The 12054-nt window shown below is 39.1% G+C and overlaps 1 protein-coding gene across 2 annotated transcripts in view; it reads left to right on the top strand.

Moving 5' to 3' along the window:
* The window catches only part of CHCHD3 (coiled-coil-helix-coiled-coil-helix domain containing 3), a 177771-nt gene that overhangs the window by 97590 nt on the left and 68127 nt on the right, over nucleotides 1-12054 (top strand). The window contains exons 5-6 of one of the 2 annotated variants that reach the window (XM_064703093.1): nucleotides 10390-10404; nucleotides 11286-11369. In XM_064703093.1, coding sequence (XP_064559163.1) covers nucleotides 10390-10404; nucleotides 11286-11369 — 99 coding nt within the window. The remainder of the gene's footprint in view (nucleotides 1-10389; nucleotides 10405-11285; nucleotides 11370-12054) is intronic. The other variant, XM_064703094.1, reaches the window with a different exon arrangement.

Below are 12054 nucleotides of genomic sequence, written 5' to 3'. Positions count from 1 at the left end.
ATATTTTTCTGTGCTGTTGAATTATTTTTGAATACCCTGTTGGACAGCTGCTTTATTCTTTCCAAGTGTGACAAAAATCTACACCAAACTGTACAAACATTTTAGTAGAACCACATAGAACCATGTTTTTGGAACAATCCCTGCAGTGTTAAACCCTTTAAATGTTGTGTCAGCAAATGTTCATGTCAGGGATGTTGGAGCATGGAATAGAAATGTCAGCATCAGTCCCTCTCTTCCATGTATTTCCTGCTTCCAATTACTTCATTATATTCATAATTTTGAGGGCTTGTTCAGTTGCCCATTCCCAAACTCCTGGCACACTCAGACATTCACCATCTGAACAGGGCAAGGGCTTATTAAAAACAAAAATTGTCATTTATTGAAACCAAAAATTATTGTCATTTATTAAAACAAAAAAAATATTGTCATTTATTTTTCTGCTGTGGTCTCCACATAGCTCAAGTCTTTGTTTCCCTTCCTGTCTTTCAAATCAGCTTTTCCCATCCGGTCTGATTATTTTCAGTGCTTAGAATATTATTTCTTTCTGTTAGAATAGCACAAACAGCAGCAGAGCTTGAAGCTGAATTCTGTTAAACACTGCACAGATGTGTAGTGAGCTCCAGGCTGTGCCCTGGAGACTCTGCAGTCAAATGAGAGGAGAAATCAAAGTGCAGCGAGTGGAAGTTGGGCACAGGAATTCAATGACACGTGTTATAGGATTATATAAAAGTGAAATGCTCACCAATAATCGATGCACAAATCAATGCCAGCCCCTTTCTGAGCTGCTCTACTCAAGGTAATAATTCTCTGGTGCTTTTCTTTCAGAATAAGTTGTTCAATCTTGAAAGAAAATGCTGAAAGACCAGCGTTGTAATTTAGTAATTAAAATACAAAGAGCATTAAATCCTGCTGTGTTCTCCCACTTTCCCAGGGGTTTGCTGGGTCTTTGTTTGTAGGTAGTAATTTGGAGAGTTATGGTAACTACATGGTATTAACTTAGGATTTTCACACTTAGTTAAATATTTTATGGGTATAAAGTAAAGAACTGCAAACTGTCCTGTTAATTGTTTGAATTGAGTTTTTAGAGTGCTGGAAAAAATGAAACAGAGCTAAAAAACTGACTTATTAATTGGGATAAATGTTTAGTTTGATATATGTACACACCAGTAGTGTAAATATTTCCTTTACCACATGAATTTTTTGTGTGTCTCAGTGCCAAAAGGTCTATGGGGAAAGTTGGATTTTCCAAAAAATCACCAAAATTATCTTCCCTTGGCAATGCTGAGGTAAATCCCTGAATTTCACTGTTAAGTCAAATATTCTGTTTAAAGATGAATTTGTTTCTGAGTTACATCTGCAGTCTGAAATTATCTGCTGGTTACAGTTCTTTTATTCTCCAGCTGAATAGGAAAATAAAATGGCTGCATAATTTGAGACTGAATCAATGAGTTTTGATGGTTTGTTTATTACTAAATAGAAGAATTCAATTTACCGACATCAAAATTCCAAAAAACACAGCTAAAATACCTTTAAGACAACAGATATCTGTATTTTTATTGCCTTTTTGAACATCTAAAGATAAAGGTTCTGCTTGTGTTGAATCTTTCAAACTGAGAAACACCTGATGTAATTACAAGTGGCTCAGTTCTTTGTCTTGAGCAGAAATCAATCCCTTGAATAGCAGAGCAGCAATAAATTCCTTTTATTTGCTATTCCAGAGTGGATTTCCCTCCTTGGGCATTGTCACTTTTTGCCTTCAGTGGGAATTGGTTCTCAGGCTCACAGATTGAGCAGTGAGGGAGGGAATGATCTCAATTCATGCAGAGTTTGGGTCACTTGATAGAAGGAGTGGGATATTCACAGATGGAAAATAACTCTGGAGAACGGCCCCTGATGCTGAGAGGCCTCAAATAAACACCAAATCCAGGAGGAATTCAGTGGGATTCCAAATGAGATTGGCTTTGAAGTGCCTTCAATGAGGTGGTGAATTTTTATTGCTTTTATTAATGCTGCATCCCTGAGAATTATTTCAGTCTTTCTGTGCATTCCATTGAGTCTTCAGTTTATAAAGCACGAGAATTGGGGCTTTTAAAATGATGATAATACAGCATTGTTGATAAATAGTGCTGGGTTTTGGACAGAAGAATGGAGAGTCCTAGGTGGAAAGCTTAAATTTCAACATTTTCTCTGAATATTTGGGTATGAGGGAACTGAGGTGCAAATTTCTTCTCTCTGTCTTGGATCTGGTTTTGGATTTCAGTGGTGGATTTTTGGAAGGGTGGTGCTTCCTTATGTTTTGCTTTGTTTTACATCATGTTTTGTTTGAAAATGCATCAAATATTGGCTCACTGTGCTCAGCAATAACTTTTCTTTCCCCTTCTGTTGTTTAATCCAGGAATTGAAAAGTATTTCTGTAAAATCATCATTGATATCAATTCTGAACACGGTAAAAAATGGCAAAAATATTTATGATTTACAATAGCAGTGTAAGAACAAAGGTGGAAGTAGAACACAGTCCTAAATCAGTTTGCTGTCAGTTTTTTTCCCTGGATTTTACAGGATTGCAGTCCTCTTGCTCTGTTTTATCCACTTTGGCTCATGTGGAGCAGTCTGCTTCTTTCAGCTTAGTGAAAAACTCCATATTTGACATATGACTGAAACATCAGAAGCTGTCAGCCACGGTTAGAGACAATATTTGAATTGCTACAAATACCTGGCAGCAGTACAGATAGTCTTTAAAATGTTTGATCTCCTTGGACTGTGTTGGCTGACTGAAAAGCATGGATAGAGTTTCAGGAATAAGTCATTCCTCTCTTTCATTCCCAGTGACACACAGAGATGTAATTCAGATTTTTTTCAGCGTCTCTTTTTCCTTTGAACCACGGTTGGATGGAAACACGAGGCTTTTCTGCCTGTTGCTAATCACTAGAATAGTCATGAGTGTGTTTTAATTTTTATTTGCAAGGAAATCAAGTCTTCAGAGTCTGTTGTTTTGAAGCTGAGCTAACCAGATGGTTCACTGGGAGCTTGGTGAGAAGTGGCAGCTTTTCTTTAGTGCTGATATTGTTCAAGGATGGGTTGGACAGGGCTGGGAGCAACCTGGGCTGGTGGAAGGGCTTGGAATGAGTTGATCTTGGAAGTCTCCTCCACCCCAAACCAGGCTGGGGTTTTGTAATTGTTCATTTCTGGTCATTTGGTAGAAATGTGAGATTTTTCTGGCTTGTTTTGGGGTAGGATCATAAATAAATCAGGCTGGAAGAACCCGGGGTCCTCTCAGGTGAGTGAGTGGTGACTCAGAGCTTCTCTCCTGCTGCTTCTCCTCCATGACCCCTGTCCCTTGCAGATGGAGGAGGCTCAGCAGAGCTTCTCTGTCTCCAGGCTGGGAAGTTCTCAAACCCCAGCTGGATGCAGCCCTGGGATGCCAGCTGTGGCCTCTTCACAGAATCACAGAATTTCTAGGTTGGAAGAGACCTTTAAGATCATCGAGTCCAACCCCTGTTCTAACACCTCAACTAGATCACGGCACCAAGTGCCACGTCCAGTCTTTTTTTAAACACATCGAGGGATGGTGACTCCACCACCTCCCTGGGTAGATGATTCCAGTATTGGACCACTCTTTCTGTGAAAAACTTCGTCCTTAATTCTGGCCTGTATCTCCCTTGGCACAGCTTGAGACTGTGTCCTCTTGTTCTGTCCGTTGTTGCCCGGAGAAAAAGTCCAACCCCCAGCTCACCACAGCCACCCTTCAGGAAGCTGAAGAGAGTGATAAGGTCACCCCTGAGTCTCCTTTTCTCCAGGCTGAACAACCCCAGCTCCCTCAGTTGTTCTTCCTTGGCCCTGTTAGAGCAGAAACCTCTGGGCTCTCTCTGGGTCTGTCTGCTCTCCCTAAATCATCCTCCTCCTCCTCCTCCAGTGTCCCACGTCCTGGAGGGGCTGCCCAGGGAGGTTTGGAGTCCCCATCCCTGGAGGTGTCCAAGGAATGCATGGAGGTGGCACTCAGGGCTTTGGGATGGGGACAAGGTGGGGATCAGTCACAGCTCGGACTGGGTGATCTTGGGGGTCTTTTCCAGCCTGAGGGATTCTGAGATTTCCTTGCTCAGCTTTTTATTCTGGCATAGTAGAAGCTCTTGTTTGGGTGATGGCTCAAGGTTTAGCTTTTATGTTTTTCACATTCTTTGCTGCTTTAGTGTGTGGGTCTGGGCTTCATATTATGGGATGGTGAGCTGTGTGCACAGAGCAGGGAGACAAAACAATCCCTGCTCCAGCTGGGCACCAAGGACAAATGCCCCAAATCTCAGCCCAGGAGCACAAACCCCGTGGGCTGCAGAGAGAAAAACAAGCAGGGTGGGACTGCCTGGGCTGAAGCTGGGATGGGACAATGAACTGCAAGGGGCAAATGGAGCAGAGCTGATCCCAGGGAGAGAGCCCGGGAGCGCTCGTGCATTTTGGGGCCATTTTGGTTCATCTTGGGTGCAGCCCTGGCTGGGCTCTGGTGCTGCCCAAGGTGCATCCATGGAGGAGATCCTGTGAATAAATCCCTAATTAATTCTGTAACTCTCTTTAGCTCAGCCTTGTCAAAGCATTGGGGCAAAAACCTCAATGAATTTCTGCCTTGGTGGAGAGTGACGTTCCTGTGGGTTTTCCTGTGCATATTTCCATGACTCACACGAGGATTGGAATCTGTTACTCTTTTCTTGGCATTTGTACATTTGTGTTTTTCTCCTTTGGTCTATAATGAGATTCAGTAAATGAAGCTTCTTGTCACATCTTCTGTTCTACACTAGATCCTTACTTGTTCATAAATTCAATTTTTTAATTTTCTCCATTAGCCTCCTCCTCTCAATGTGATCTTTTTTATCTGCTCGACTCACTCTTTTAGGACTTCATTATTTTTAGAAAATGTACTGTAGCACATTTAGTGGTAATTACAAAAGCTTGTTTTAATTACACTTGTCAAAGACTCCGTTTTATGATGCATTATTGGTGCTGCCATTTCCAATTCCTAACAATTCTCCACCTTCACAAGTGGAAATGAACATCCCTCTTTTCAAGTGATGCGTCCACATGATTTTTTTGTGCTTAGGGATGATTTTGTGCATTTAATGGTAATTTAAAAGGAATTCTTTGAGGGGGAAGGGACCAACATCTGTTCCCAAGAGTATCCATAAGTTCCTGGTGTTGCCTGTTCAGTATGATGAGCGTATTTATATGCTGAAATAGAAGGTTAAAAATTAAAACTGGGGCAGTTCAACATCCATGAAATGTGGAAATTGAGAATTATTTTTCCTGTGACACTCCATGCAGTGGAAGAGGAGAGTAGTTTTGCTGATCATAATAATTTATGCAAATTATGAAGCTTTATCTGATTTTATTCGTGTGGAAACGTGGAGGCACAGGGGTGCGTGGGAGAGGAATTCAGTGGATGTCAGATCCCTGGGAGCATCCAAGGGCTCTGAGCAGCCTGATGGAGTTGAAAATGTCGCTGCTTGTGCAGGGATTTGGGAGATGATCCTTAAGGTCCCTTCCAGCCCAAACCACAATTTATGAAATGCCCAAAAACTATTTTATAATGTGACACTCACAACCTGGACCTGAATTCCCCGCTCTGAAATTCACACCTAACTCTAACCCATGGATGTGCTCATCCAGCAAACCTCAGGTTGGAAAAGACATGGAAAACCTCCAACAACGTGGTGGAGGAAGATCATGTTGTCTTGAGAGGATGATGTTTTGAGAAGATTATGTTTGGAGAAGATGATGTTTTGAGAAGAGCATGTTTTGAGAAGATCATGTTTTGAGAAGATCATGTTTTGAGAAGATGATGTTTTGAGAAGATTATGTTTGGAGAAGATCATGTTTTGAGAGGATGATGTTTTGAGAAGATTATGTTTGGAGAAGATCCGTTTTGAGCAAACATGTCTTGAGTAAGATCATTTTTAAGGAAAAACGTGTTTGGAGAAGATGATGCTTTGAGAAGTAGAATGGAATGTATGGGAAGATCGTTTTGAGAGATATGTTTTGAGAAGAACATGTTTGGAGAAGATGATGCTTTGAGAAGATCGTGTTATGAGAGGACGTTTTGAGAAGATTATGTTTTGAGAAGATCATGTTTTGAGAAGAACATGTCTTGAGAAGATCATGTTTTAAGAAAATCATGTTTGGAGAAGATGCTTTGAGAAGATCATGTTATGAGAGGACGTTTTGAGAAGATCATGTTTTGAGAAGAACATGTCTTGGGAACCTCACGTTTTGAGAAGATAATGTTTTGAGAAGATCATGTTTGGAGAAGATGATGTTTTGAGAAGATGATGAAGATGATGTTTTGAGATCTCTCTTGTTCTGGTGCATCCCACCCATCCTGAGCTGCCAGCAGATCTCCTGTGGGATGGTGCTTAGGGAGCGGCCACCGCTTCCTTTGAACCTTTAATCCATTCATTTTTCCTTCAGGCTCATCCCAAGACTGCAGATATTCCATGTGGGCTTTCCCAGGAGAGGAGCCCTCATTGTGGTCAGCATTTCCTTTGGAAAATCTTCAGTCACAAACCTGATGGGACAGGAGCTCTTCCAGCCCCAGTGCCAGGTCTGGAATCCTTGGATGTGCCTTGGGAGGTCACCAGTCCCTTGGTGTCCACCTGCCCCATCCATCTCCTGATGTTTGGTGAGGTGTTCTCTGTGTTCAGGATGATGAGGCTGATTTTGGGAAATTCACTGAGATGACCCTGAGGCAAGACTTTCAAGGGACTTTCACCTGGCTGATGTTAATTTATAAATTCAAACTGGACTCTTCTTTTGAAGCAGATCGTTCTTTTCCCAGAAAAACCCAAACTGGAGCCATGTCAGCAGTTCCACTGTGAATTTTTGGGATGCTAATGAATTTGGAGCTTGGGATAGTGGAAGTTGTTGGGGTTGGAATGAGATGATTTTTCAGATCCCTTCCAACCCAAACCATTCCATGAATCCATATTTGGGAGAGGATGGTTTGGAGGGACACAAAAAAATGTCTGTTCTCCAAACCTGGGACTGCCAAAGGCTTCAGGAGCTGAGTCTGAAATCTGCCTACAAACCTACATTAGACCATCTGATAATGATTTTTTTATCCACTCCTTAAATAATAGCAATTTATGACTGCACACACTTGGAATCTTGTTGCATCCAGCAACAGATTCCTTTTTTTTATTTTTAAAATTTAATTAGTAAACATAGATTTTCAACCAGCTGCTTATTTGCTCTGTTCTGCCTCACAGAGGACAAGATAAATGTGTTTTTGTTGTATCCAGGGTTTGGTTTTGTCCCAGATGGCTCTGCAGGTGTCCCTGCAGTCAGGTACAAGGTGATTCCTGGAATTTTTTTGTAGGGAAGAAATCCATTTTTCCAGTGATGGCAACTCCTGGCATCACTGGAAAAATGTGTCTGGAAAAGTGGTGTCCAAATCCAGCTGCTACCTTTGAAAACATCACTGGAAAAGTGTTGTCCATATCCAGGTGCTACCTTTGAAAACAAAACTCAGGTTGGCCTTTAAATCTTGGTCCAATTTCCCTGTGATTGTGAAGAACTTGTATTTAATATCAGTGATGTGATTTGGGTATTAAATTTGGGTGGTTTTTCTTTAGAAAAGACCCAAGCAAAGGTTTTGGCTGTCAGAGCTTTTTGTGAAGAAACAACCAACCTGTTCCAGTAGCTCATTTACACCTGAAGTGCAGCATTCAGCTAATTGAAAACATGGCTGTTCTTAATTATTTCCTTGCAGCTCATTGACATTCACAAGGATCTTGTTGCTGCAGCCCCATAAATATAATATTACTTTACAGGTTTTTATTTTGGCACTCAGTTCTCCTCTACTGGCATATTTATAGTCTCCTGTATAAATGAATAATTTTATTTATTATTAATTCATTTGAACTTTGCTGTGTCTGCGTTGCTGTACAAGTGTTAGGGGTGGAAGAAACTCTTTTTTGCTGATTTTCTTGCTTGCCAACCAAATCTTCCAGTTACTTTCACAACACAGGGAAACAAGCCTTTGGATAAATAGATTATTTAGTATCTTATACACTATATACTATATATATATATTACAAATATATACTATGTATATATATATAGAGAGAGAGACACATCATATATATATATATAGTATATATATCTATTATATATATATAAGTGTTTCTCTCTCTCTCTCTATATATATATATAGACACATTATATATATAGTATATATATAATATATATACTATATATACATATAGTATATATATTATATATATACTATATATAGTATATATATTATATATATACTATATTTTATATATAGTATATTTTTATATATATATATACACACACACTATAAATATACTATAATATAGTATATTAGTGACAGATCAGCACAGTGAGCAGTGTCACTGCAGAGCAATAAAATCCAGCTGGTTGATGATTAATTATTCTGGGGGGTCACAGGGAACCAAACCCAAAAAATCAACCCAGCTTCCCAAGTAAATCAGATTTCCAGGCCAAAATCTTCCATTCTGAGGGATATCCTTGGAATAAATGTTATTGCATTCCCTGATCACAACAAGACAGAGGAAAAGGATCAAGCTCAGTTTAAATCCTGGAGGATGAGGATGGGTTTTGTCTCTTCTGTTGTGGCTGTGCCCTTGACCTGTTGTGCTCTAGACCCTGCAAAGCTGTGCCCTCGTGAATTGGCAGAAATGGGGTGAGTGAATCCAGTCAGGAGGTTCTTCCCTGGGTTTATTCCATCCCATTGCCTTTCCAAAGTCAGTTTTAGTTCCAGCTCTTGGACAGAATCATGGGGAACACCATTGGATTGTAAGAACTCAACCTTGACAGAGTTCTCCTGAGCTTTATGGAATATTAATTTTATCTTTTCTTTGCCACTGGCCTGTTTTGAACATCAGGAATCTTCTGGAGATCTTCTGTGCTTTGGGGACCATGGGATGGTCAAACATGGAAAATTTGTGTTGGGTACCCATGAAGATGCCTTGAAGATATGGAATTTGAGATCTGGAATGTTAGATCTGAAATATGAGATCTGGAATGTTAGATCTGGATTATGAGATATGGAATGTTAGATCTGGAATATGAGATATTGAATATTAGATCTGGAATATGAGGTATGGAATATGATGTATATAATGTTAGATCTGAAATATGAGATGTAGAATGTTAGATATGGAATATCAGATCTGGAATATGAGATGTAGAATATTAGCTATGAAATATTAAATCTATAATATGAGATCTGGAGCGTGAAATCTAGAATATTAGATATGGAATGTGAGAAATGGAATATGAGATCTGGATTATGAAATCTGGAATATGATAGATGGAATGTGATATGGAATATGAGATCTGGAATGTTAGATCTGGAATATGAAATCTGGAATATGAGATCTGGAATGTGAGATCTGGAATATTAGATGTGGAATAGGAGGTATGGAATATGAGATCTGGAATATTACTTATGGAATATTAGATCTGGAATATTCAGTCTGGAATGTGAGATATGGAATATTTGATACAGAATATAAGATAGGGAATATTAGATATGGAATGTTAGATCTGGACTATGAGATATGAAATATTAGATGTGGAATATGAGATATGGAATATTAGATATGGACTATGAGATATGGAATGTTAGATCTGGACTATGAGATATGGAATGTTAGATATGAAATGTGAGATCTAGAAAATGAGATATATGAGATATGAAATGTGAGATATGAAATATGAGATATGGCATATTAGATCTGTAGTATGAGGTTTCTGTCACAATTTTCCAGAGAAACTTGTCTGTCCCTGGATCCCTGGAAGTGTCCAAGGCCAGGTTGGACAGGATTTGGAGCATCCTGGGATGGTGGAAGCTGTTGGGGTTGGAATGAGATGATTTTTCAGATCCCTTCCAACCCAAACCATTCCATGGATTTGGGAGAGGATGGATTCACACACAAAACCTGCAGTGAATTTTAGAAGTTCTGTAAGCACTGGATCAGGGATTGTCTGCAAGGAGACACAAACCATGACCAACACAGAACATGGGAACTTGGCTGTGGAATAATTCATGGAACGAGCTCTGGAAAAGCTGTAATTAATGAGGCAAGGCTGATTTAAATGCTGGGGGACAGGGCATGTGCTCCATGGAATTCTGAGGGAGAGGCTGCCAGAGGACAGCGTTTAATTCATCCAAAATATGGTTTTTTAGGATATTCTTGAAGAAATTGCACAAAAAAACCCAACAATTTCCAAGTAGTTTTCTGCATTTTTCCAGATACACCTGACATGCATGTGGAGGGGTTTGTGGGTTTTCTGCATTCTTTCTGTTCACAATGATAAAATAAATTTAATATGAATTTTAACATTTTTTACATGCTTCAGGACATAGAAGCAAAGGTAAGGAGCTGAATGAGGAAACAAGGGAAAATCCAAACTTTTTAATGTATTCCTTGGGTGTTTGCTAAAAAACCCAAAAATTTAGTCTTGATGAAGGGAATCAAATCTTGTATCTGTACAATATGTGGTGTAATTGTTGTAATGACCTTTATTAGTTAATTATTAGCCACTAAAGATATTTTATTAAAAAATGCTGAACCTAGAGAGTATTTGCATTGATAATTTAGGTCCTTTAGATCCTTCATAGCTTGTTAAAAATCACTTGTCTCCTATTTACACTGCAGGACTTAGAGCTTTATATATTTTTAATAAATTCCTCTGTGCATGTGTGCTTTTTAAATGTATTTTCTATTTTTTAATGAGTCCCCTTAATCCTAGAAAATGGGAAATACTGCAGATGAAAAGCCAAAAACATCAATTTGCTGGGAGCAGTATCTCTTAAAAGAACACTCAGGTCATATTAGGATTGAAAAGATAAATATTTTAAATTATTCTGTATTATTTTAGGTTATTGGACATGAGAGGGATTCTGTGGTATTAGTGAATACTTCAACCAATCTGGGAGTTTGCAGAGGAGTGATTCCTAATTAAACAGAACAGGAGAGTTTTGGATGCACTTTTTAGCAAATATAGAAAAGGATTTTGTTTTCCTAAATATCCACCTGTTTAGAATTAGGTTTTATTAAATTCAGAAGCGATTTGCCAAGTTAATTCAAATGAAAACCAAAAATAAACCCCAGCCTGGTGCATTCTGGTGACGGTTCCAAATCCATTTGGGCAAACTCGGGCAGAGCTGTTGAGGAGGGGAGGAAAAAGCCCAGAACTATGGATAATATCCTTGGTATTGTCAGTATTTTTATTATTCTGTTCCTTTTTTTTAGGCCAGGCAGCTGGAAGAGAAGGACAGGGAGCTGAAGAAACACGATGCCTACTACAAAGAGCAGCTGGCTCGGCTGGAAGAGAGGGTAAAACCTTTTTTTCTCCTTCTAATGCACATTTTTCCCTCTTTTTTTTCCCCTTTTTTATTCATTTCTCCTCCTGGTTATATTTACAAGATGACTTTTTTAAGGAGAGAAAGATTAAAATTCTGGCCAGAAGGGTTATTTTTGTATTGCTGCTGCTGTTTCTGGCTTAATATTGACAAGGTGGAAGGTTTGATGGGAGAATATTTGTTTTCTTTCCTAACAAAGTTCTCACATTTGCCGTGGGATTTCATCTGTCATGGTAATTACAGGCAGAAAAATGAAATAATGAGGTTATTTTATACCAATGCTGATGAAGAGCCAGCGGAAATGAAGAAGTGTCACCAAGTAAAATAATTTAAATTAAAATAACAACAAAAAAAAAAGTGAAGTGTGAAGGGACATAGCGAATTTCTGCTTTCAGTGGGTGGAATTAGTGATTCCTCCATCAGTACAGGGAGAGTTTAATTTTAATTCCAAGTTTATACCATGTTTAAAAGGCACTTCTGTGTCTTTATCTCATCACAGACTTGAAATTAAACTGTGGAGAGCAGCTTGGGAAGCTGTGGGATTTGCTTACAGTGGCTTAACATATTGCTGTTAACATCCCTATTCTTTACAGGGTATTATTTTATAGGATGTTAATTTCAAATAATTACTGCTGTCATCATTTCCTGGCTCCCAGGTT

The sequence above is a fragment of the Zonotrichia leucophrys genome, chromosome 1A (assembly GCF_028769735.1).
Source record: "Zonotrichia leucophrys gambelii isolate GWCS_2022_RI chromosome 1A, RI_Zleu_2.0, whole genome shotgun sequence".
Lineage (NCBI taxonomy): Eukaryota > Metazoa > Chordata > Aves > Passeriformes > Passerellidae > Zonotrichia > Zonotrichia leucophrys.
The sequence above is the reverse complement of the archived record's forward strand: the minus strand, read 5'-3'. Positions and strand labels throughout refer to the sequence as shown.